General features: G+C 43.2%; 2 protein-coding genes across 2 annotated transcripts in view; one reads left to right on the plus strand and one right to left on the minus strand.

The window, feature by feature from the left end:
• Positions 1–612: 612 nt before the first annotated feature.
• On the plus strand, positions 613–12,961 carry etfa (electron transfer flavoprotein subunit alpha). The gene is made up of 12 exons (XM_023811163.2): positions 613–735; positions 2,916–3,065; positions 3,384–3,465; positions 3,701–3,783; positions 5,112–5,211; positions 5,590–5,700; positions 5,911–6,012; positions 6,112–6,180; positions 7,277–7,359; positions 8,839–8,904; positions 10,537–10,617; positions 12,463–12,961. Exons 1-12 carry the CDS (start codon positions 697–699, stop codon positions 12,496–12,498), a joined length of 1,002 nt encoding a protein of 333 aa, XP_023666931.1. The 5' UTR covers positions 613–696; the 3' UTR covers positions 12,499–12,961.
• Positions 12,962–13,564: 603 nt separating this feature from the next.
• Positions 13,565–26,371, minus strand: part of LOC111843517 (transmembrane protein 266) — a 47,843-nt gene continuing 35,036 nt past the window's right edge. Inside the window, exons 4-11 of the mRNA XM_023811161.2 lie at positions 25,850–26,004; positions 24,138–24,211; positions 23,659–23,715; positions 22,828–22,966; positions 21,177–21,292; positions 19,815–20,004; positions 17,449–17,511; positions 13,565–17,358 (exon numbers count right to left, since the gene is read on the minus strand). Of these exons, the coding sequence (XP_023666929.1) occupies positions 16,841–17,358; positions 17,449–17,511; positions 19,815–20,004; positions 21,177–21,292; positions 22,828–22,966; positions 23,659–23,715; positions 24,138–24,211; positions 25,850–26,004 (1,312 nt within the window). The 3' untranslated portion in view covers positions 13,565–16,840. The remainder of the gene's footprint in view (positions 17,359–17,448; positions 17,512–19,814; positions 20,005–21,176; positions 21,293–22,827; positions 22,967–23,658; positions 23,716–24,137; positions 24,212–25,849; positions 26,005–26,371) is intronic.

The following is a 26,371-nucleotide window of genomic DNA, read 5'->3' on the forward strand; positions in this document are numbered from 1 at the left end:
GTAGTCTAACATTCAAATAACGTTTTTTTAAATCTTAGGAATCAAGATAGAACATTCGTCTACGAATAATTTAATTGCCACAATTTAAAAGAATTATTCATTTAAAGAAAGCACACAAAATAATATTAAAATAAATTAATTTTAATACAAGGGAAAATCATCTATGATTTCACAACGAGCGCATGGAATACCACAAGTGTTAATAAAGCCAGATAAATTAATAGTTTAACTTAAATAAAGCCAATTGCAAATACGCTCCTGTAGCATAACAAGTCCAACATGGAACTGACAACACTAAAGCTTATGGGTTCAAAACCCAGGAAGCACACATAAATTGTCACCTTTTCCTCTGTAGAATGTTTTTTGACAAAACGCCACATAGCCTAACTGTAATAAAAGTAATATAGTCTACGAAATTCCCCAAAAATCAGTGTGCAGACTTTGCACTATCTATTCATCACAAGAGAATACGTAAATCAACTGTAAGCAAAGCCTTACTAAAACTAGCGGTTCTACTCTCATACATAACGCGCTACATTTGGACATTGCAGACACCGCTGCTCAAGCTTACTTTTACACTCTAATAAAGTTTTTGTGCACTGAACGGAAGTGCGTGTAGTCCGTTTTATTCTCGCGAGAACACGAAACTCCGGGTTCCAACCTTTACCGGAGGACAGCATAATCTACAGCGAAGAAATGTTTAAGGCCGTTAAACAAGTACATTTCAGGCATTTGGTAAGCGCCAAAATGAATTCCTACGTTGATTAAATTGCTCCACCGCTGTCGTTAGTAATGACGGTAGTTTTCGTATATATTGTTTACAAAACATAAAGACAGACGGACAGCTGGGATACATACAGCTGGTTATCTGCAGAAGGTCAAGGCTGCCACGCACGTTCGGTTATTCGCTTTCTCCACTGTTTCGTAATTATACGTTTTATTCAGTTGGCCACGATCTAGGGCATTATCTTCAGCGGTTTTATTGCACTATTTTAATAATATGTGTTTTAGAGACTGATGGTTGTGAACACCACTCACATAAGTAATGGATTTGTTACCGCAAGCTTTGACACTGTAAACTGGACTTTGCATGCTGCTGACACATTTAAGGCAACACGTTACACATGCACCTAACAGCTATTACTTATTTATTCGCAGTATTGTTCATTGCTGTTTGTCGCCCTGTTACGAAACTTGAAGCAATGTTATGGAAGAATTATCTATGTGGCAGTTTGCGAAACGTGAAGATGACCCTTTGTATGCGAACAAAATGGCCTATTGATTAAACTCAGTCAGTCAATCATCACCCGAAATGGTTTTTGAAGAAGCTGACTTTAATATTAGTTAATTGTAAAACCTTTGTTTGGCAGTTCGTGTTTTTTTTCTCCTAAATTGTTCTAATAATACAGTTGGTGAAATTATCCTTTATTTCCCATTTGCACATGTACTTTGTAAAGTTTCTCTTTGCAAATCCCATCTTCTGTTCCTTTGAGAGAGACATACAGACATTCACTGGCCACTTTATTAGTTACATCTGTTCCGCTGCTTGTTGAAGCAAATATGTAATCACCCAATCTTTTGTCAGCAGCACAATGTATAAAATCATGCAGATGCTGGTAAGGAGCTTCAGTTAATGTTCATGTCAAGCAGCAGAATGGGGACAAAAGGTGATTTTAAGTGACTTTGAATGTGGCATGGTTGTTGGGGCCAGATGGGCTGGTTTGAGTATTTCAGAAATTACTTATCTGGTGGCATTTTCATGCACACCCCATCCCCAGGGTTTACAGAGAATGGGACAAAAAAGGAAACAGAAAAAACATCCAGAGGGCAGCGGTTTTCTGGGTGAAAATACCTTCAGAGGTCAGAGAAGAATGGCCAGGCTGGTTTAAGCTGATAGTAAGGCAACAGTAACTCAAATAACCACTCATTACAACCGAGGTATGCAGAAGAGCTTCTCTCAATGAACTGATGATATTGGATCATGAACGATTAAAATGTCTCCACGATCTGTTATTATCGTGCCACAGTGCACATTCTATCAGTTGCAGTTCTATGGCTTATACACAAATAAACATACGTTTTATTTATTTATTAAAATACTTATATATATATATATATATATATATATTTATTTATTTAGTATTTTATTTTCTTAAGGTAATTTTAGTTTTTTATGCATAGAGTGCCACCTATCTCCAGATTACTACAACTTTTAAGATATTTTATATTAGTGCTGCATTGAAAGAAATTTTGACCAATAACCTCCAAATCCCTTGCTGGCTGGAGGGATGCTGCTAATGAAACTTGCTGGTGGGAGGTCGGTACATAGTTTTTATCCTGTGGAATGCAAAAGATAGATTAGCAGTTCATTTTTAATAATGAATTAAAACTTTGAGACTGCTTCTGAGTTGAGTTTCCACCTGTCCCGTGTAAAATCTAACCCTTTGTCCCATTTTTAACCAATAAGGGATGCTGTTTGTTCCATATTTTTGGATTGTGTGATAGATCCCCTCCTTTCCCAACCTCGACAAATTTTTATGGTTGAAGACCCAGGCTTCCCTTATTTTTTCAGATTGGGGAGTGAGCTGACAAAATCCCTTGTCCTCCACCGTGGGAAAAAGGCTGGTCGTCTAATATAGGGCTTCCCAACATTTTAATGTCCACCGACCGGTTTATGCCCTGAAAACTGGTATCAGGATTTTTAACGAATATGGGCTGCGATCAATATATTGTGTGTGTCTGTTTTATGCGCTTGGTAGTTGTATGTCAAGAAACAGAGGAGAGCATGAAGTAATATTTGTTTAACATGATAAATTTAAGTCCTAATATAACATCTTCAGTTAGACAATCCTGCCTTTAGGTTACTAGATGGTCACACTTCTAACATGAACTTGAAGGATGTATTTCCTTTGCAGTCGGGCCTCATCCGGAGGTTCCAGAGCACCCTGGTGGTGGCTGAGCATGACAATGACAAGCTGACTCCCATCACGCTAAACGCCATCACTGCTGCTAAGAAACTGGGTGGGGAAGTGACCTGTCTGGTGGCTGGAACGAACTGTGCCAAGGTGGGTGCATGTAACCTTCCTCTTCCTCCAAATTAATATCTGCTCTTCTATACAAAACATTGTCAAACATGTTAACTGTGTTAATCAACTGTGTTAATCAACTGTGTTAATCAACTGTGTTGATTATGATTTTGTGGGTAAGTGGGTTTGTGTATGTGCCCTGTGATGGACTGGCATCCCATCCACCCTGTGTTGTGGCCTGGTTCCCTGTGCTGCCCCTTAACCAGAAGAAGAGTGATATGAATGTTTTGGCATGCTTGTTTAGTGTGTGCTCTTAAGGACGTTGTTCAGCGTTTCAGAAGTTTGGTCTGTTGACAGGTTGCTGAAGAGCTCACTAAAGTCCAGGGTGTGAAGAAGGTGCTGGTGGCCCAGCATGATGCGTACAAAGGGCTGCTGCCAGGTGAACCGTGCATCCATCCCGTTCAGCGATGCTACCTTGGCTTAATTATAGGGAGCGCTGTGTCACTGCAACAGTCTCTTAACAATAGATATGTTTGACATGGAAATGCTTCATTTAACTTGATGAGTGTCTTAGTGGTTCCTGAGAATTTGTGTTAGTCATGGCGAGGGGGGGGGGGGGGGGTTGCCGAGTCCCGTGCGTCAGACTCACCCAAGGCTTTCCTGCTGCTTCACAGAGGAGTTGACCCCCCTGGTCCTGGCAAGCCAACAGCAGTTCAAGTTCACACACATATGTGCTGGAGCCTCAGCCTTCGGGAAGGTAGGCGGAGTCATACTGCTCTATCTGTGACCCAGCCCTTTAAGAGAACCCTCTGCCACCCCTTTAAGAGAACCCTCTGCCACCCCTTTAAGAGAACCCTCTGCCACCCCTTTAAGAGAACCCTCTGCCACCTCTTTGAGAACCCTCTGCCACCCCTTTAAGAGAACCCTCTGCCACCTCTTTGAGAACCCTCTGCCACCCCTTTAAGAGAACCCTCTGCTGTCTGTCTTTAAATAAAGGTTGGACGGTCACGGTCTTTGAGTGACAAGGGGCATGATGGTCTGTCTTGTGCTGCTGAATGACTTATTTCCTTTATTAGACAATTTCTGAGATCCCCTGGGGGGTTAAAGCTTCTATTACTCATTTGTTGAAAGGTAACTACTGCACTCAGTGTTGCAGTCTCTAATTTCCGCGCAGTAAATACAGTGAACCCTGTGCTAGCATGTTCAGATCCAGAACAGATGACTCTAACATCAGCTCTTTACTGAACATTGTGCTTTGATGGGACCTGCCTTTGTTGGCTTAACAGCAATTTAATTATCTTCAGCTTCTCTGTTGCCAGTAAAATATGTACATTTGGCTGATGAGGGCAGGCGACTGACATCCTCGCTTTTTCGGGAATCCTAGCTGGAAACCTGCATGGGCGCCCGGAATGACATGCCAGTCAGACTCACGTTCTTCTAAAAGCAGAGCCTGACCCGTTCATGTCTGAATCAAAAAAAAAAAAGAACCTTCCTCCCAGACCTGCATCTCTTAATGTAGTCTGTGCTCAGTTAAAAGCACAATACACAAATGCTGTGCATCTAACCCTCCCCGTACAGTCAGTGGACCACTAGCTTCAATTACAGGTTTTTGTAATCTGTCATTCTGGCATAGAACTGTCAGGCACCTGATATAATGGCATTAAAATCGAATTACAGTGCATTAAATGGTATAATGTGTATTATGACCCAGTAGCTATCGACTGTAGCAGGATGTCTGTCTGGAGTTTCCCGGGGAGCTGAATGCACTGGGCACTGTGCTCCTTAATCGGGCAGATTCCGTTTCGCTTTATGGACAGAAAGCAACCATGTATCGTTAACCAGTTTTCATTAGTGCCCGCCCAATCGCGTCCATGTTTTATTCAGGGGGCTGCATTTTTGATCGCAATGTTTTTAAGAAACACAGTTTACTGCCCTGAGCTTTTCGTCATCTGTTTTATTCCTCTGCTTTTCCTCAGGGCCTTTAAATGTCTATAAACAAGACTGTAAAGCCATGAGGGCTGCTTGTTCAGTGTTGCACTACTGTGTGATTTTATCTAATGTGTATCTGTGTGTCTGTCTGTACAGAATCTTCTGCCCAGGATTGCCGCCAAGCTGGACGTGGCCCCAGTCTCTGACATCATCGAGGTCAAGTCGCCAGACACGTTTGTCAGAACCGTTTACGCAGGTGAATAGCTTCCCGCTGGTGCTGTTGGGTTTCCCCTGCCGACAGAGAGGAGAAGCGTGCTGCTCGGCCAGCACCCGCCCCGCCTGCAAGGCTCCGGTGTATCTGTGCAGTTTAGGCAGGTTAATGCATATAAACACTTACTGTGAAGCAGCACGACTGGAGCCTGAATGGAGATCAGCCTGGAGCCATTTGCTGAATGGCTTTAGCAGTATGTACACAGTGTTTATTGACATTTTCTACCTCCTGGTTAGTGTGAATCAGTCTTACAGGCACATTTAAGCCAAAGCTTGATGAAAGCTGGAGCGGTTCTGCAGATGAATAACATGCTATCTGTCGTCCTGCGTTACGGCGGCTCTCTGACTGTTCTCCATGCCACAGGGAACGCCCTCAGCACAGTCAAGTGCAACGAGAGCGTGAAGGTCTTCACCGTCAGGGGGACGTCCTTTGAGGCCGCTCCGCTGGAGGGTGGGAGTGCTGCCAAGGAGGAAGGTATAGTTCCCCCCCCCCCCCCCCCCACTCTTGTTATCTCGCTTTCCTCCTCTACCCCCCCTTCCCTCAATCATCTTCCTATGCCATCTGGGGTTATAATACCTCCTGGCCCAGCACTGCCACCCCTCACTGATCTCGCTCTCTCACCTGCGGCTGTACCAGTTCTGAGCAGCACTTGTTGTCCTGATACTAATCCTGTGTACATCACAGCCCCCCCCTCAGCCGCTGTCGGGGTCTCGCAGTGGTTGGAGCAGAACCTGAGCAAGAGCGACCGTCCAGAGCTGACCAGCGCCAAGGTGGTGGTTTCTGGAGGTAGGAAGGCCATGCAGCGCTTGCGGAATCACACAGCCTTATCTGCCATATCTGTGCGGGATCCATTCTCATGACTACTGCTCCTGTCTGCCCATGTAGGGCGGGGTCTGAAGAGTGGGGAGAACTTCAAGCTACTGTATGACCTGGCGGACAAGATGAACGCGGCCGGTGAGGGGTGCGGGGGCAAGGGGGGACCTGAGAGAGACCGGGGTGCCAAAATAACTTTGAAGTAACAAGAACATAATTACAGAGACAAAGGCACAACTGGGTAGCTTTACCACTTTGTGTGAGCTTTCAGAGTGAGGATGGCGAGTTGGTGGGCAGAGGTATCGGTCACAAAAACTGAGAAATCGTTTAATTTTTCAAGGGAAACCGTGTCAAATACCGTGATGGAGAATGTTAAGCTGCCCAGAGCAGAAAGCCACGATCCCTGGGATAGACAGGCAATTAACACCACAAAGGTGTGGTGTTATATATTACCCCAGTATGGAATCAGCTCTCTGTCTTCAGGAGCCTGTTCCACTAAGCTGCCATTTGTCTCTTGGCGCCTGTTTGGAAACCATTTATACCAAAGGCCAGTGCACAGTGATACTGAACCTGGGCCTCTGATCAATGGAAAAACTAATATAGTCTCATGAGTCACATTTTACCCTGTTTCCTGCATCAGGCAGGTTTATTTGGAGAGAGCAGAATGATGCTTTGAAGCAGCAGTGTCTGTTGGCAGCTCTTAATGGTGGTGAGGATTCTTAATGGTCTGGGCAGGCATCTCATGGGAGTCATTAGATCTGATGGCTGCTCTACATGGCTATATAATGTTCAGTGGACATTAATACAGGGTTTCCATATTCTAAGATGTTAACGTCACTGAAACTTTGTAGAAAGTTCTGGAGGACAGACTGCAAAGCTGATTTTTCCACCTCCTTCATAGGCCTTTATTCTGAGGGATGGTCCAGCATAGAAGGATTGACTCCTTAGCTCTCTGACATAGATATATTGATACACATTTCTGTTATTTGTTCTCCCCTGTACATTTTACATTTCTTTAGCACACGCTTTTGTCCAGAGTGATGTGCAAGTGAGGCGAATAGCACATTACAAGAATACAGCTGTCAAAATGTGGAAGTGCCGCCCGATTCCGCTTCCAGTCAAATGCCTGTAGCAAGTGTGGATTGGCATCGGCACAGGAGCTGTACTGTACGTGGCAAAGAACAGTAAGAACTGGAATAGATACAGATACAGGTAATAGATGTGTGTGTGTTTGCAGTCGGAGCGTCCAGAGCAGCTGTAGACGCTGGCTTCGTCCCCAATGACCTGCAGGTTGGACAGACCGGCAAGATCGTCGCTCCAGTAAGTAACTGTTTGTTGTTCTACCAATACAGGCAGTCCCCAGGTTACGAGCAAGATCTGTTCCCTAAGTCTGTCATTATGTTGAATTTGAACAATACAGTACGTAATAATGATAATATTTACACAGTAATAATAAAAGTAACTACCTACAGTGCTGTACTGCACCTCGAGCCGACCAACCACTGAAGCCATACAATGTTTTCACAAGCTTCACTAAGTAGTGTGTGCCATCCTTATTACAAACCTTTGTATTTAACCTGAAGTTTTAGTATAATAGGCTTTATGGCAGCCTGTTCGTTAGTACGACTTGTCTCTGAGTCCGACATTCGTAACCCGGGAACTGCCTGTATTAAATGGTCCTAAGCAAGAGACATTAGTCACGTCGGTTTATTAGAAGGTCAACAAACACCAGAGCTTAAGAAAAAAAAAATTGCATATATGTATTTTTTTGAGTTTAGTGATGTATTCAGATTAGTTTTCTGGTTTATGCAATGGAATCTGTGAGAAATAAAAAAAAAACAAAAAGTTTTGTCTGTAATGTGCATTTAAAGCCCACCTTTAAGGCACCTGTATTACTCTCCAAAGACTGGCCATTATCCAGTTACCCTCCAATCTAATAAGACTAAAAAGGTTTGTTTTCCATTATCCGGCTGCCGGGGGATGTTCCCGCTGCCGTTTCCCACACATTAGGGGAGTTCCAGGCTCCTGAAATACACTTAATGGGCAGTTTAATGTCATGAATGATGTATCAGGAGAATTAGTGTCAGCTCCGAGCATGCGAGGCCCCCCAGGACCGGCCAGCGCCAGTGATGCCGTTACGCAGGAACCAGCTTTCCTGTGGCGTGTGAGGAACGGCGAGTGTTTAGCGTCTTTAAAATAGCCCTTCCTACTCAGCAGTGGGGCTGCTTCCTGGGAGGAAATGAGTAAAATCTAGTCCCCCATCCCGGGCTGAAAGGTGAGCCGCTCTCTGCATGCATAATTAAAAGGCCTCTGCAGGTAATGCAGCATCCGCATAATGAGCGTTAATTATTGATGGCTGCTTTGTTAGCATAGCCGTACGGCGGTGGCTTTCGGAAGCGGGGCAGGCGGGGATGGACGGGTGTCGCCACGGAACCCGGCATCGTCCAGTCAGAGCCACCCTGCTGATTCACTGTCAGCTCACCTGAAGCGGTATCTTTAACGCTGGTAGTCGGTATTGTTTGTAGCTGGTAGTCAGCGAGCTGGAAAGCGCCCTTCACGTTGGTTGTAAGCACGTATTGTGCACTGTGGCTTTCCGATACAGACATGATCATGTAATGAATGCGTGCCACCCCTCATGCCCCCCCCCCCCCATTTGAAGGCTCAGATTTTAGTGGAGTATTCCTACATTGGTGCACGTAGCAACCCATCTAGGGTGACTGTAGAACAGGAAGGGTACTGAAGGCTAAACTGGACCACCTACTGTTTATCTTTGGTTTGACTGGGAATGTTTGTTTGCAGGAGCTCTACATTGCTGTGGGAATATCTGGTGCCATTCAGCATCTGGCTGGAATGAAGGACAGCAAGGTATGTTTTACACAACTAATACCTGTTAAGTATGTTACACGCTTGTGAGTAGAGTCATGTATGTTACACATGGCTCTGAGCCTATATGTACAGTATGTTACATACAACTCTGAGCCTGCGAGTCTGCCTGAGAGGTCAAACTTCGTTATTTGAAATAAATTATAATTTCAAAATGTTTTTTCAATATTTTTGAAGATTTGTGATTCTATTATTAGTCTTTTGACATGCATTTCCTCATTTTTGTTTTGCATAATTGTCACTAAACACAGAATAAGGGATCTGCCACTAGGGGCAGACTCCCAGGAATTTATTAGTCTAGCCAGAATGTCTGAACCTGCAAGAAACTAGTGCAATAATGTGTCATTCACGAGAGGAATGCAATGATATAAATAACTTTCAAAAACCTGAAAAGCCTTTTCGCCCGCAATTATCATCATGGGGGATCTACCCCCACTTGGTGAATTGTATCGAGAGATTTCAGAATACAGAATGCTGTTGAAAATCCTGTCAAAATACCATATATCGTGGTATAATATCTAGACGAGGGGTGGCCAATCTTATCCGCAAAGGGCCGGTGTGTATGCAGGTTTTTGGGATAACCTGTAGGTCAGCTGTTCAAACCCAGGTGTGAGAACTCTTCAGCCAATCAGTCCTCTAATTAGTAATCTAATTAGGCAGTTGCAGCGAAAACCCGCGTACACACCGGCCCTTTGTGGATAAGATTGGCCACCCCAGATCTAGACTATGGAAAAATTTAGTGCTCCCAAACTTAGTCGCTGAAGGCAGCATTTGATTGAATGATGTCGTTAAAGTTTTAAGCTAATTTATGCACATTATGACATTTCACACTACGTTAGATATTTTTTTGTTGATGATGTTGGTGTCTCTGTCCCATGGGTACCTAAATAAATAAAAATGTGTTCTTACATAATTGTTACGATAATGGGCTAATGTTTCCGTTTAGGCAGCTCATCCATGATGGGCTATGCCTGTGTATAACTGTATAATTAATATTTACATTTATTTGAATGATAAATGTTACATTATAAAAATTCTAATTGAGTACAGTAATGTAGGTTATTCATAACTATGCCTGTGAGTAAAATGAAGTATGGTGCACAGAGCCCTGTCTGCATGAAAAGCGAATGGCGGATTCAGTCATAATCATAATAAGCTTTTATGATACTGTGTCTATTCTGTTACCAGGGAATTTTCTATTCACAAGGAAACAGTAACTGTAAACATGAGCAAAAGCATAAGTGACAGTGAGGAATATTGATGTAATGTACTTGTTAATATTATGGGATGGAAAGGGTGTTCAGGTGTGCCCTAGCTTAGCAGTAATTTTTAAGTCCTTTTATATTCTAGTTGAGAGGTAAATAGGCATTAACAGACAGGTGGGCTGGGAGTATTTTATTTGGCCCACTTTCATTTGAAGTTGTTTGTCAGGAGTGACGTTCTCTTAGGAAGCAAACTCTTTTTCTTTTCTTTTTTTCTTTTTTAACGTGTGAATGTGAAACGCAGAGAGTTCTGTAGCTATTGCTTCTTTATGGTTGTGTTTTGGTGGGATTGTTCAGGGTTTGGGGCTCATGTTTGTTTGAGAAGGAAACTCCATCTTGTTTGTTTTTTCAGACTATCGTTGCTATTAACAAGGACCCGGAGGCTCCCATTTTCCAAGTGGCTGACTACGGTTTAGTGGCTGATCTGTTTAAGGTGAGAACCGCGTGCCGGGTAATACTTAAAATGCCTCCCTTCATTGTCACTGGGCAAACAAGTGTATCAAAACATAAAAAAGATAAATCCTTCTGCATGAACCTGATCAGTACCTAACAGGGCAGAAAGTTTGTGGACTCTGTATTATGGATGTTTGTGGTTATTACTGTCTTATACTGTATTTACCTCTGTTCAATGCGTGAATCCTTCCATGCAACTGCAGGAAACATAGCTATTCAGTATGGTTCTGCAGGTCTTCCTCTGAAAGGATTTTTGAGTAATTCAGTGTGTTTTCTGTAAAGGCAGATATGATTTATGATATTAACCCTGTATTTGGACTAAGTTTAAGGTGTAACGGCACACAAAATTCACAGTTCAGTATGAACTGCAAGTATAGAAACAACTTTGCATGAGTTTAAACGATATCCTGTTGGCAATACTGCACAAATGTGGCCCTTGGTGGTTAATCCATGTAATCACAGCTATACCTACACGTGCCTAGACTCGTGATCCACACGGTTTTAAAAATTTCAGTGTTTATTTAAGCCGGATCGTTTTGACAGACGTGCGGATCCCCGGTGTGTTTGGGTGACAGTTTCTGCAAGCGTAATTCACTCGGGAAAATGCACTGTTGCATTATTAAAGGAACAGTGTAGTGCTGGCTTTAATAACTCTGTACATAATAATTAGGTAGTAATAATAAAAGTACGTACGTACAGTACTGAATGTTGAGCCGACAAATCTCTGAAGCTGTGCAATGTTTTCATGACCGTTACAAAGTAGTGCGCATGTTCGTTATTACGAACCATTGTATTGAACCCGAATTGTAATATAATATAAGACAGATCGGTTTTATGGCGATCTGTTTGTAAGTACGAGTTGTCTGTGAGTCGGACGTTCTTAACTGGGGGAATGCCAGTACTTTAAATGTAACTCATTATTATTTCTGATTTTATGATCAAGTACTAAGTAAATACCAGCTAGTATTGTTCCTGTTCCTTTTGTAAAGTGGTGTGTTTTAACGATATTTAAATGGACGTAGAGCAGAAGCTACACTGACAGTATCATCAGAGAACGACACTTGGCTCCAAATCGCAACACCGCTGATTAACTGTTTGGTTACATGTTTGGTTTTCATTAGCTTGCATGTTGGAATCTTAACCACCACCCTGAGCTTCCTGAGTTGGGTCCAGGCAGATGCTCAGCAGAGGACTATGTTTGCTGTTGACGGCGCTAACCAAATTGGCTTCTTTTTAAAGGAGAGTTTATGTTCATTTTATTGCATTCCCTGCATGGACAGGGAATACATACGGTTTTGGTACTGCCCCACCGCTGCCGCAGACACTTACTACTGATCACATTTTGAGTCATATTGCACCAAACCTGAAGCATATGGTGCTTTTCCAATGGCACCAAGAACTGAGTATTGGTACTGTACTTTGGCAATGGAAGATGACGTCAAACAGGTATGCAAGAATACAAGAACGGTCAGTACACGTATTGACAAACACCCATTATATGAGAGTTTATATTATACATTATTTTATATTTTATATATATATATATATATATATATATATATATATATATATATTATATATATATTATTGAGAGAGCGTTTAGTTTTTTATGGTATTATTATACTCACACTGATTTTAGGAGATGTGCTGCTTATTTTGTTCACATTTCATACCTGTGAGTACATGTGAGGCAGTGAAGGTGTTTCTGTAATGTACCTATGGAATATGTTATCAGGAGAGTCGTGAGCTCTGAAGTGAGCAGTAAAGACTCAGTCCGGGCAGTGAAAAGACCCTGATTACTTCAGTGTCCGCTTTTCACTCCTAGGCTGTTCCAGAAATGACGGCGTTGCTGAGCAAATGACCTGCTTCACATTGTCAAGGCCGATTTCTCAGCATGATGGCAACTTTGAACCCTTTTCCGGAGCTGAAGATCCACCTTAAGGAGACTGTCGCCATTTAGGTCAAACATGGCTTTTGATTATACATACAGCTGTCATGCGGAAAGACCTGCCAGGACTTGCTGGATGAAGAGAGGCCACCCGCCAGTAGCTCCACATTTTCACAACCTAATTGCCTTTATATAGATAATACTGTCGAAATTAAACCTCAAATTATGTTGACCTTGTTTTCTTTGTGAGGTTTCGATTTTGCTCGCTGAAGGATGAATTCTGACGGTAGGGTTTGCTGGCCAGTTGGCATTGATGGGTATCTGGAATGGTACCCGGATACCCATCTCCTGTTAATTTAGTTTCTGAATGACTTTTGGTGTTGCAGATAAAACAAAACAACTGTAATTTTTGTAACGTAATAAAATTCAGAAATAAGTTTGTCTTGTGACATGATTTTCTCGTTTGATTTCGTCACTTGAGTAAGAGCATTAAAATGGCCATATCTTCACACCCAAGTAAACGCTTCATTGATAATTTGCTATTTATTATTTGTTTATGAAAATCTAAAAGTCCCAACCTGAGACACTGCTCTGATTTGTTACATCTGAGTTACAGTTGTATAAGTAACAGTTTACATACAAAGGGCAGCCGCTAATATTCTGTTCAATTAAACATGACCTTTGCATATGATTCAACCGTTGTACCCTTGGGGTAAAATGCCTGAAATGTAGTGAAAACAAGCAGTTTGAAAAGGAAACGTTTGTATGGATAAAATTCTAAGTGACAAATGATGTTCATGTTGTGTTATGTCTATTAACTGTAGCAATCAACAGCTTTTGATGCTTTTGTATCTAATAATATAAAAGAGCTGTAGTTCTCTGGGGAACTTCTGAAAGTCTGCTGTGACATTAAAGAAAAACAATGCCATGGGGGGGCACGTCACTTAAGTGCTGCCTCTTCTGCTACTATGCAAATTCAAATATGAAGTATGACAGGTACCGATTTTCAGAGGCAGTGTTGAATCATGACAAAAGTAAGCATGTGCATAAACTTTTATTCAATTTTCTGCTGTTGTTTTACAAAAATATGATAAAATTCTTACTGCTTGGTTTGTTCATGTACCTCATGTGTAATAAGACAAATTTGATGCATTTAAATTTTATTTTACTGTAACAGACATAATAGGTTTTAACAAATATTGCGTATACTCCTAAACTCTGTTTACCTGTTTTAATTCTCACTAGTGAGAACTCAGGCACTGTTTTGGTGTGTTAGTTTAATATTAGAAGTATCACTTTTAATGCTGGTTAGTACTGTTCTACCAATATAGCTGCCAAGAACAGATGCTGTTTGATCATTTAGGAAGCACAGCTTAACAAATCACATTAAGGTGACGCGTTGTTACTTTGTGGTCTTTGGAATCGTTTTTGTGATTTGTCATTTTAACGGAATTTGACGTTTGCATTGAAATCCAACACTCTCAACAGACGATATTTCTCCCTAACAGAAGAAGAGGGTGCAAAGATACAAGACTAACATAACATCTCCCATGTCTCTGATGCCATCCCGCTAGAATGGTAGACAAATTGTGAATAAACATGGAGACAACACAATTAAACGAGCATATGCAAAAATTCAAGGCTAACCTTAGCAAAGGAGGGAACAAATATAACTGGCCGATCGGCGAATTTTACCGACAGCATCCCCCCCCCCCCCTCCCTGAATGGTAGGTGTTACCGCTGGCACCCCGCGCTTTGATTGGCATGTTATTGACGTTCTATCATTTTTAATTCAACCCCCTTTCTCTTTTGTGCCCCCCCCCCACCCCCGGAAAAAAGGGGGGTTTCATTAATTTGGTGTCTGGCTGCAGAAGGGGCCTGAGAGTGCGTGTCATCTGTCAGGCCCCATCCACTCTCAAGCCCCTACGTCATTTCCGTTAAAACGACAGAATCCGTCTTCCCAAACCCCAATACGTAATTTCCGTTTAAACGATAGACTCCGTCTCAAACCGGAACAATACCGTTGTACATATGTGTATAAATAAATATAGTGCTATTGTATGTGTTATTATTGTGAGACATCAGACTATAGCTAATATTTACTTTTTAATAATTATTTTCTTGTGCCATATGCCGTGAAATATTGTACTTTAATAATGTAAGCATTTAAATGTTTGTATAGCGTTGTTAATAGGGAATTGTACACGGGGAGTGACTATACGAAGCAAGTATTATGCGGGAGGGGGTTGCAAACAAACCAGCAAATGGCAGTATTTTTGTTTTAATGTGGGGGTGGCACCATAGGTGCGCATGCATGGGTGTGTGTGAGTTCCCGTGACAGGTATGCTAAATGTTATTGAGCTGTGGGACGGGCAGGACTGGAGATAAAGACGCCACAGCGGCGGGAGCGATAGGTTTGACGTTCATGCGACGATTGGCTTGCGGTGGCGATCTTCAGGAGCAACGGTTGAGGACTAGTGAGATCGTTCAACGCGCTCTAGTTCCTTCCGATAAGTTTTACTTCTGGTGAACGTACGGACACGAACTGGGTGGGTGTGTGCGTGCGTGCATAGGTGGGAACTGATACCCCCCCCCCCCCAGTCATTTTTAATAAAAAAAAATCCCAAAAACAAAATGATTAATTATATTGTGAATACAATAATATAATGTGGAGTTGCAATAGTTGTACAATTGCCTAATTTAAATAAACGTTTGCCAATAAATATAATAGTTGTGCTTTGGTACTGGCCAAAGTACAATATTTTTACGATGTTTAACATTTTTTTCATTTAAATTTCTACAAGAAAAACTACTATTCTAGTTATATACAAACTATGTTGTTTTTAATAAAAATGTTTTTTTTTCTCACAACACAGCAAAAGGAAATTAAGCTGTTAATCTTTCAAACCCAACAGAATACAGTATAACAGACTTTGGCTGACTTTATTATGTGACTGAGCACTAGTCTTAGGACTTTAAGGTAAACACGAGTTGCCTGTAGTAAGGAGAGGAGTTCGACACACGCGTATTTCGATGTGATGATTAATTTCTAAACTGTTAAGCCATACATACCGCGTTTTAAGAATTATATGCGGGACAAAATTGATTTTGTAGCGGCAGTCGGCAAGTCGTAATCTATCGTGACAAGACGGATTATGTCGTTTTAACGGAAATGACGTAGGGGCTTGAGAGTGGATGGGGCCTGACAGAGGACACGCACTCTCAGGCCCCTTCTGCAGCCAGACCCTTCTCGTAATTTTGGCTATTCGGAACAATAACTTAAATTAGTCAATTGAATGAATCAGAATACCACATACAATGAGTATTCACGTACAGTGAGCGCAGACGCTATCCCTGGAATCACACAGCATTAGACGAGGGAAGACAAACTACGAGCAATTTATGGACAGCACCCCGTCTGTATCCTGACTGTAGGTTTATTTCCATTTAGCTGAAGCTGCATGGTACAGCTCCCTTTGTGGGGTTCTTCCACAACTTTTCATTTTTCACTTTTTTCACTGTGAAGCTGTCAGCTTCCTCAGTTGGATGCTGCTCTCGTGTCACATGTCGGTTCCTTCCAAATAACAGCGAATAGAAGTTGATTTCCTGCCTCACCTGATTGCATCACAACTGCAGATAAATGTTTTCTGGACCTTTCGCTTTGTATTGAAAACCAGTCGAAATGAGCAATAGAGAATCAATCCCTGCTATTTTCTCAGAATGAATTTTCTAACACCTGCACTCTCCAATAATCATATGCAACATTAAGAAAAAGTATAGGATTAGTGAGCCGTGTTTAGTGACTGAATACAATGTCCATTTTTCTCCACCATTTAACATTGTAAACCCTTCCATTAAGTCCTCAGGTGGCTGGAGTTTAGTTTGAAAATCAGGTAGTTAACCCCTGGTGATATAAATACAAATTCTGTTCTCACCAATTGTAGAAAAAGGTCAAAAGTAAGAAATATGCTGCAAATAAATGTCGTCCAATCAGACGTATCCTGCAGCAGCTGGATCAGAGAAGACCATAAGTTTTGTTATAGTATTTTATAGCAGAGCAAGAGAAGTCTCTAGGATTTTCTCTGCGTATTTCTGAGTTTCTCACCATGTCTGAGTCCATTCCAACCCCTTGGCAATGACAATGGGACTGTCTGTGGTTTCAGATGCACTTAATGCATAACCATGTCAGTATGGTCTGCGCTTTCACAAAAACAGTTGTACACTTCCTATGGTGCTACAGTTCTGGTTCTCCTCCTCCGGGCAGGAAGGGCTGTTCAGAAGGGACTCGGGATGGAGATTTGTACCCCTCAGCTCGCTATGCCTCAGGCACGCGGCCCACGGGGGGGTCAGGAGGCTTGCGGAGTTTACACTTCTCCTCCAGCGAGGGCTGCAAGTGTATCAGTGGCTTGGTGTGGAGCACGTTGAGGTTCTCCTGGTTCTTCTTGTTGTAGAGGTTGATCCTGTGCTCCATCTCAGGGCTGGGCATCTTCAGGTTGACGGGGTCCAGGCCCTTCTGGGCCAGGCAGGAGTCCTCTGACAGCGAAGACAGCAGCTCCTGCACCACGGCACTGGGATCCAGCCGGGCCGAGTGTGCGGCCAGAACGCTGGGATCCGGCTGGGGTAGGTGGGCGACCGGAGCGCTGGGATCCGGTCGGGGCAGGTGTGCGACATGAGCACTGGCATCTGGCCGGGGAGAGTGAGTGACCCGAACACTGGGATCCGGCCGGGGCGAGTGAGTGACCGACACGCTGGTAGGGTCACCGCTCAGCAGCCCGTGGTCAGACAGGTGTACCTCAATGGCTGTGGTGGTGATGACACGTGCCCCATGGGTGCCTGGGTAATCAACCAGGTCATCAGTGAGGACGGGTGCGTTTTGCCGCAAGAAGCATCAAAGCAAAGGCAGACAGCAAGTCACTCACTCACCTTTGCCCGACTCGCTGTAGTACTGGCTGATGTAGTTGTTCATGTCGTCATGAACTACAGGCTCTGAAAGAAGAGATACAGTGAGAAGTAATGAAACGCTCATTACCTGAGTCATTAAACTCAGTGCGTAGAAGTGCTCCATCAAATTACTATGGCCCAGTGACTGGCCAACTCTAAACATACAGCCACAGAGAAAATATAGCACAATTTTTTGTTTCACTCATTTCTCAATCTATGTGCATCTGTGAATTATATATATATATATATATATATATATAATAATAATATTACAATCTGCAGCCTGTTTCTTCCTTGCTTTATGGGACTTCAGTCCTACTTCTAGGAGCCTGATATGAACTGTCCTAGCGGTGCACTTCACACCTGCACTTTATGTTTCCCATGCCTATTGAAGGTCACCTGATGTCATCTTGCAATTCACGAGAAACTGTCGGATAAGTTAACGGTCATCTCTGGCATTAGAAAGTCACTTCCACCCTTTATCTTGCTGTTTTTGGTCGTTTCCAGTGTCTCCTGCTTCACCTTATTGTTGTGTACTGCTCTTTTAGAAATTTTGAACCTGGAAGCAACCTGCCGCTCAGCATCGCCTTCTGCCAGCAGAACCCAAATTAATCCTCGATCTAAAAATGCAGATGTGTTTAAAAATATAGAGTGGTCTCTTATTTTTTTCCCTCTGCTGTATAAGAAGCAAATTGGTTCCTCTGATGGCTTGCTACTAGTTTACATAGCCTATTAGATATGACTCTTCTGTGATGTATAATCCTGCTCTTAAACTGTCTGTCTTATCCATGGATCTTATGATAAATGTACAAGATCTGCTAACCCTAAAGTATGTCTGACAACCCTGTCAGTGTGCATATGGCACATGTTTAATATCCTAATTTGGAACCAAATGGAATGCTGGTGAACTCACTCTTGGACTTTAAACCTGAAATTATCCAGCTGTAGTAACGTGTCACAATGTGAGATTTAAGTGAGTTTAAGAGAAGCTCAAATCAGCCCCAAGAAGCAGACGGCTGCTTGTGCCCATAGCCGTTCGAAATGCCCGTTTGGTGGGGGGCTAATGCACCCGGCGGGCCCTCTGTCACCCAAGGACCCACGGATCCTCTGACCAGTAATTTCGTTTACATTTAGGCCTGAAATATTCATTGGGGCCACCCCAGGAGACAAGGCGTCACACTCACTGAAACAGACAAGACAGTCATTCTGTAATGAATAACGCATGAACCCCAGAAAGAAAGTACCGTTAAAAGCCTTTTATGCCTCCCCAATCATCCCAAAATAAACTTGGATATTACAATGGACTCGTGATTTGTTTCTTTTGTTAGTCTGTGTGATCTGTTCCTAATAACAACTGCACAAATTTCAAAATTACTTAGCCACTTAAAGGCAACCTAGATTCATTAAGAATTTATGTTTGGTTAAAGAGAAATGATCCATAAAAACACATGGATATGGTTTGCTAATAATGACGATGATAAACAGAACAATACAGCTGAAGAAAAATATTATTTGCTCATAAAATACAGAAGTCTTCTTATCTATGGAACGTACACGTCCATCAAGTTTAAACAAAGGTCACCGTTGCTTCTTACCGACACTTAATTATGCCTGGTTATATTTACTGCCATTGTCTAAGACAGGTCATCTGAGTACTTCTCCCACAGCGCCCCCTAGTGTTTCATTACTGTGCTTCCTTTTTGAGCCGTACTGACTTATACCAGCAAACACGGGGTATAAGGGGTGGCTGGGGGTGCATAGCTCTCTGTATATACTGTGAGCTGTCTTTGTTTTGATAGACCTTTTTGCCAACGTTTTAGAGAAAGCCACACTTGTTCCCTTGGGGGTGATGGTTTCCCACAATCCCCCGGGGAGGCTTGTATGTCTTTTGCCTTATGGGGTCTTTGGCGTGAGAGTAACAGATGTAGGATGCAGGCCCCTGGCTTCTCAGAACATGACCCACCACACAGAAGTGTCCAGACCTCCTTGGAGCTCCACTGACCTATGTGATGAAGACACAGGCACCTAATAGCCATCCGGCTCTCCTGATGCTCCGTGACCATATGAAACACATGCATTCCACGGTAAACTCTATGCAGTTATGATATTTTCTATTTACAACATAAATACATGAATACACATATTAATTTACAATATTTAAAGTGCTGTGCACTGCAAAGCATGACGGTAACTGTACAGTTAGTCCTGCTGCCAACCAATTATGTCATAGACAGTGGGTGGGATTAGGACAAACAAAGAGTTCTGTCAATTTTGTTTGAAGTATACGGCCATCTTTACACTTCATTTCAGAGGTGTGTATGTGTGTGTGTGGGGGGAGGGCAGGGTACCTGCACGGGGGCAATTCTCCCTGGTGCTCGGACCTTCGCCATCTGCCTCCCCAGGGCCCAGGCCCTCCAGGACCTGGAAGGCGGCATTCCGTGTGGCCCAGCCAGGGTGCATCTTTATGGCGGCCTGGCGCTCCGCGGCCAGGTCCAGATCCTGCTGGGCCAGGTGGGCCCGCAGTTGCCGGATCTCAAACTGAGACACAGACACAGTGAGGAGCTCAGTGTCAGCACTGCACTCTGGCAGGCATATGCCACGTGGAGACACAGAGACAATGAGGAGCTCACTGGAAACACTGCATAAACGTGAATACCTGCATACAGCTCAATACCACATCACCCATGGGTCAGTATTAATTCAATGGGTCCAGCACAGAGGGCTGCAGGTCATGACCAACAGGAAGCCCCCACATGATTCCTTGTTTATTTATCCTGATTGGCTGAGAGCCATTTCTTTGCAGGCTACTGGGCCTGTCATGGATGATCTGTAGGTATCTATAGCTGATTGCTTTGCACAGTTTAGTGCCTTTCTGCCGGAGCACAAGATCAGTGTGGGATGAGGGGAGGGTGTTTCAGGGGAAGCCAAGGGGTGAAATCAGGGGAAAAGCCCCTCTACTCAGCAACATCTTATTCGACTGAGTATGAAGCAAGTTCTCTGTGTGAGTTAGAGAGAGACTGCGAGCAACAGCCCAGCTCATGTTGTTTAACCATCTTGTGTTTCTAAGACAGAGACATACTGTGGTTTGTATGTTGCTTGGTTCACCCATCCCGGTGCTATTAAAACTGCCCCGTTAAACCCTGTGATCCCTGTATCCCATCTCCATGTCTTTCATAGCGTTAGAGCATGTCATTAAATGTACGTGTCGCATCATTTAACATCTTAGATTTTAACCCTTAAACGTGAATGAGGAAAATTAACCTAAAAATGACAGACATTCACTTTACAGAAGCTTTATGTTAAATAGCAAATTTGAATGCTGTTATTTTGTTGCCCTCTAGTGGTGAAAATTAAACCAACTTGAAGTAGAAGTTGCAGTGAGTAGTGCAGTGTTTCCCGAACCAGTCCTCCAGGACCCTCAGATACTCCACGTTTTCGCTCCCTCCCTGCTCCCTGCCAGACAGTCCACATTTTTGCTCCTTCCAAGAGATATGAGTCAAAGGTGGAGAATCCTCTTTTTTGACTAGACCCCTCATCTAAAGCAATGATTCCCAACCTGGTCTTACTGGGATCTGGGAGGGAGCACATGGACTGTCTGGGGGCCCCAAGGATCAGTTTAGGAAATAGTAGAGTAGGAGATAGTGGGACACCAGCATACTGTGAGTGTCCGCATCCACCCAGCGAGAACGGGGGGGGGGGGGGGGGCTCACCGCCTGCTCCTGGCAGATCTGTGTCAGGCGTTCCAGCTGTTCCTCTCTAAGTGCCTTGGTCTTCTCATACTGCTGCAGCTCCAGATCCATCTCCAGCTTCACCTGGAGCACGTAGGCTGTGGAGGATTAGGGAACTTTATGACATTCAGACAGTTATGATATAAATGGCTGACCTGAACATTTTTGCCACCTCCGCAATGTTCCTGGGACAGGGAGCTGATCCAGCAGCTCAGACAGAATCACCCTGTCACCTGAGGGAGAGTCACACTGTCCACTTTTACAGATGAGCCAGCCTCACACACATAATGCTTCCATTGTGATTCAGAGTTTAACAGTCCCCCAATCAGCCAATGCACAGAAACTGTTATCACCAATAAACAAACAAATATCATTTAGAAAAAGACATGTCAAGTCAAGGAGAGACATTTTTACGCCAAACTTGAGATATACATTGTAAATCCACATCATTTGCATTGCGTGTGCAACAGTTATAGAAAAAAACGCAACACAGTAATTGTCAGACTTCGTCCAACTTTACAGAGGTGAGACCCAAGACTCACCAATGATCCCATCACTGGACTGCTGGTCCACAGAAACCTGCTGTACAGTTTAAACTCACCATTCAACCATATTACAGAGATGGAGCAGCAGAAAGCCTCCTAGTCTGGTTGTCTACAACAGTGTTTCTCAGCCGGTCCTCAGGGACCCCCAGACAGTGGGAGCTTGGAGGGAGCAAAAACGTGGGCCGTCGAGGGGTCATTGAGGACCGAGTTGGAAAACACTGGTCTACAACATTCTACAAACCGTACAGACAGGGTGTAAACCAAAAAAGCTACTCCAGCATAGCATGATAAATCATGGACAAAATAGATGCAAACCTCCAATAAATACAATAAATGCATACATAGAATAAACCTTATTGATCTCTTTGATTACTGTATTGGAGATTTAGTGTAAAGAGTGAGTTTTGTGTGTGAAATCAGAGGAACAAACACCATGGAAGCTTATACAGTCCCAACGTATGATTTTGGTTTACGCATCATAAATACGTGAACGCAGGTCGTCCCCCGAGCAGATGACAGCACTGCCCAGTGGCCACGAGAGACACGGAGTCTTCAGTATCGACTTTGCATACATTACCGGAACAACCTAACAAGCTGCGATCAAACGTTTCACTTCGTGTCCTCTCATTGCCTCATGGAAGGATGGAAATCGATAAGAGTCTAAATATAAAGAGCGCCGGCAATTCACCATGACGGCGGATCAATAATCGCATTGTTAGGGGGCCCCGCTTACCATAGATTAACTATCATGGTAAGAAAATGAGCTTCACATCCAACAAATCTGCGGATTTATCACCGACAATGACGATGTTCTGCAACATTCAGTGTATCATGGAACATTTATTTAATCTATTAATTAAATGTGCAGTTTGTGCTAAATAAAATAAAAATAAATGCTCTCTGAAATGGTTTTTAATTACTTCTGCTTCATATTCACAGCATTTTTCAGCATTAATTTTAAGGGAATACAAGAGGCCCAACAAAGGCTTTATTACTCAAAGTGGCCCTCCTGTGGCTGATAGTGAGCATTACAATCTTCGTGTAACAGGCACCAGGCTCGTGAAATCATTCGGTCACCGGCCCCTCACCATCAATGACTCTCTTGACCCTCCAGATGCGCAGTGTGATGATGAGGCTGATGGCATCCCAGGGGCTACTGGGCCCATTGGCCACCGTAGAGGCCACCATTGGGGCCAAGGAGAGCACGATGACAGCACCGTCAAACACCTGGAGACCCCCCGAAGGGGGAGGGTACAATACATAAGCCGACAGTGTAGGCACCAGAGGCGTGGAACTCGGGTCCAGAGAGCAAAGTCCAGACCAAGATTTTGTTTCAACAAGCCAGTTGAGTTCAACCAACCAGTTGAGTATAAAGAGTCACAGTCACAGAGTACTCAACTGGTTGGTTGAAACAAAATCTTGGTCTGGATTTTTGCCCCCTCTGGCAGGCACATCACACACCTCATAGTCACAGATAAGTTACTATTCTGATTCAGCTCAGCTATCACACCTGAACCTTGACCAGTTCAGGGCAGGCCCATGTCTGTCTTGATCATTCAGTTTACCTGCTCTTGCCCGCAGTTTACCAAAAACCGGGAATGGGTCTGCTTTGTTTTTCCCCCAGTAACACAGACGGACACCTGAACCTAGACCTAACCAGTATCAATACGATACCAGATACAGTATAATAGTTATCATGGTTTGCTAGAACACTCCAACCCAATCAGGCACTTTTTTCAGCTTTGCAAGCCGCTGACATTTTTTTGAAACTACAAAACTAAGAATTCAGTTGCATGTGAAGGAAATGTGTTGATTTCGCTAGACTGGCAGGTGACAGTCATTCTCATGGTCCCCCATCTCCTCTCGGTCCCTCTCCGTGTGCCGCTAAAGGAGGACAATCAAGCTTCACAGGGATTTACCTCAACCTTGTTCTCAATGTAATCCCAGATCCCTAAAACCACAATCCGGAAAACAGTCTGGGGGAGAGAGAGATAAAGATAAAATACCATTATGTTAGCATTATGGTAGCAGCCATGATTTCATTATCAATAAATCTGCACCAATAGTTTTGACAAAAAAACACATACATTTACATCTACTACTGACATAGCACTCAAGAGAGTAGTGAGAAACACATCCTTTAAAACTGTAAAACCTGAATGAAAACCAGTATCATCTCTGTGTTACTATGTACAAAGTATGAACAAAAATTTTTTTTTTCTCCTTAAATTACATTGCATCACATACTTTATGACTTGAACAAAACGTCCAAATATACCTATTATATATGGATATATGGTTGATTTGATTTGAACAGTTGAATGAAACTAAAGCTGTGTACTTGTTACTCACCGTGGATTGAGTATTACTGAGTAATAATGAATATCTGTTCCCTTACCTCAAAGAAGAACAAAGACAGAATGACCAGGCTGGTCCAGTGAATGATGCTTGCAAACTGGAATGCGTTGACGACTGTGGAAGAGACCCATAAGCAGAAACCATGTCAGATCCAGCACTGAAGTGTCACACATATACATCACATATCAATGTGTATGTGCCTGTGTGGACTAGGGCTCTGTGTCTCTGATCAGAAGGTTGCTGGTTCAAATCCCATGGTCGGCAGAGCTTTGTGGCTAGCAGGGCCCCAACCCTGATTGCTCCAGAGACTGGCTCTCCCAACTTTCATAATTGTACATCATTTTGGATAAAGGAGTCAGATTAATAAATAAGTTAGTGGCATAGTTCCATTCAAATTGCAGTAATATGCAAACAAAGCAGTAACTTTTAGCCATTTTGGTACCCCAGGGTATTACGGTATGCTTGCCTGAATGAATGGTTGATATTGTAGGTTCAGTCAGACACCCTGCTACCCTTTGTCAGCGGATAGTGTTCTTACACCATGATGGGATACATACAGCTGTATCAGTCATCTTGATCTGGAGTATCTCCCTCAATCCGTTCCCCCCTCTATTAACCTCCCTGCCCCCCAGTCTAGGTACCAGCTTGCCTTCCTCCTCAAATTCATTCTCACCCCCCTGCACATTTGTCTAACGCATTTGCTTAACGCTGCATCAGCTCTGTTCGCTTGGGACCCGGAGCTCAAGGTCGAAGGAACAGTCCGATACGTATGACAGTAAGGCAGCCGACACCTTCCTGATGCTCCTGGCTATTAGCCACCCCCCCTCGTCGCTCCCACGCACGGGGCCCCACTGGGGAGTATTATCAGACTATAAGTAAGGAGAATGTTAATGTGGAAAAACAGCAGATAACCTAATAGAGACACTCTGGTCACTTCCCTGCAGCTACGGTACATAGTTAGCAGGTTTGTGCGTCTGTGACTTTACACCTACAGCTGAATCTTTCTTGTGGATTTGAAGGGATTAGCACATGATTTTATTATTAGCAGAAAGTCTCGAGTAGATTTAGGAAAACAATGAGATGTTAATGAATATTTAATTCTCCAGATAATTTCATTTATGTACCAGTCTGAAATACCGTAGAAATACCCTCACTGTAAGGGTTCAGTGTGAGTCAGTATACAGATGCAGTGCAAGGGATCAGTGTGTGTGAGTCAGTGTACAGATACAGTGCAGAGGATCATTGTGTGAAAGTCAGTGTACAGATACAGTACAGAGTATCATTGTGTAAAAGTCAGTGTACAGATACAGTGCAGAGGATCATTGTGTGAAAGTCAGTGTACAGATACAGTGCAGAGGATCATTGTATGAAAGTCAGTGTGCAGATACAGTCCAGAGTATCATTGTGTAAAAGTCAGTGTACAGATACAGTGCAGAGGATCATTGTGTGAAAGTCAGTGTACAGATACAGTGCAGAGGATCATTGTGTGAAAGTCAGTGTACAGATACAGTGCAGAGGATCATTGTGTGAAAGTCAGTGTACAGATACAGTGCAGAGGATCATTGTGTGAAAGTCAGTGTACAGATACAGTGCAGAGGATCATTGTGTGAAAGTCAGTGTACAGATACAGTGCAGAGGATCATTGTGTGAAAGTCAGTGTACAGATACAGTGCAGAGGATCATTGTGTGAAAGTCAGTGTACAGATACAGTGCAGAGGATCATTGTGTGAAAGTCAGTGTACAGCCACTCACACTGAAGGAGTTTGGTATCTATTAGGAGCTCCAAGGCCAGCAGCAGCACCACTAGCACGACACAGGCCACCAGGACACAATTGAATCCAACGCTGAGCAGAAAGATTTGCCAGAGACTTGTCTTCCAGCCACAGCACGGTTTCAGCCAGTTGGACCTGTCAGCACATAGACAGAACCAGGACTTTCAAAGCGCTGTTTAAAAGCTGACTGAATGAGCTAATATAGTTTTGCAATTTAAAGTGATCAGCAGTAAGAAATGTCAGCTACAACAGTCCACATGCAATTTAATACTACAAGTAATTTAAATGCGCAATTAAACAGAAATAAAAATCACTTTGCAGCTCGGTAATTATATATCTTCATCAAGTAATAAATAATGTATAAAGAATGGAGAAATCAGAATGTGGCAATTCTTGAGCTGGTCAGTAGAGGGCGCTGTTGTACACAAGCACCTAACCACAATAAGGCAGTGGGGCGTCGCTGCTGGGGCAAAAGGTCAAGCAAAGCAAAAAGCTGAGGCCC

Source organism: Paramormyrops kingsleyae, chromosome 13, assembly GCF_048594095.1.
Source record: "Paramormyrops kingsleyae isolate MSU_618 chromosome 13, PKINGS_0.4, whole genome shotgun sequence".
NCBI lineage: Eukaryota > Metazoa > Chordata > Actinopteri > Osteoglossiformes > Mormyridae > Paramormyrops > Paramormyrops kingsleyae.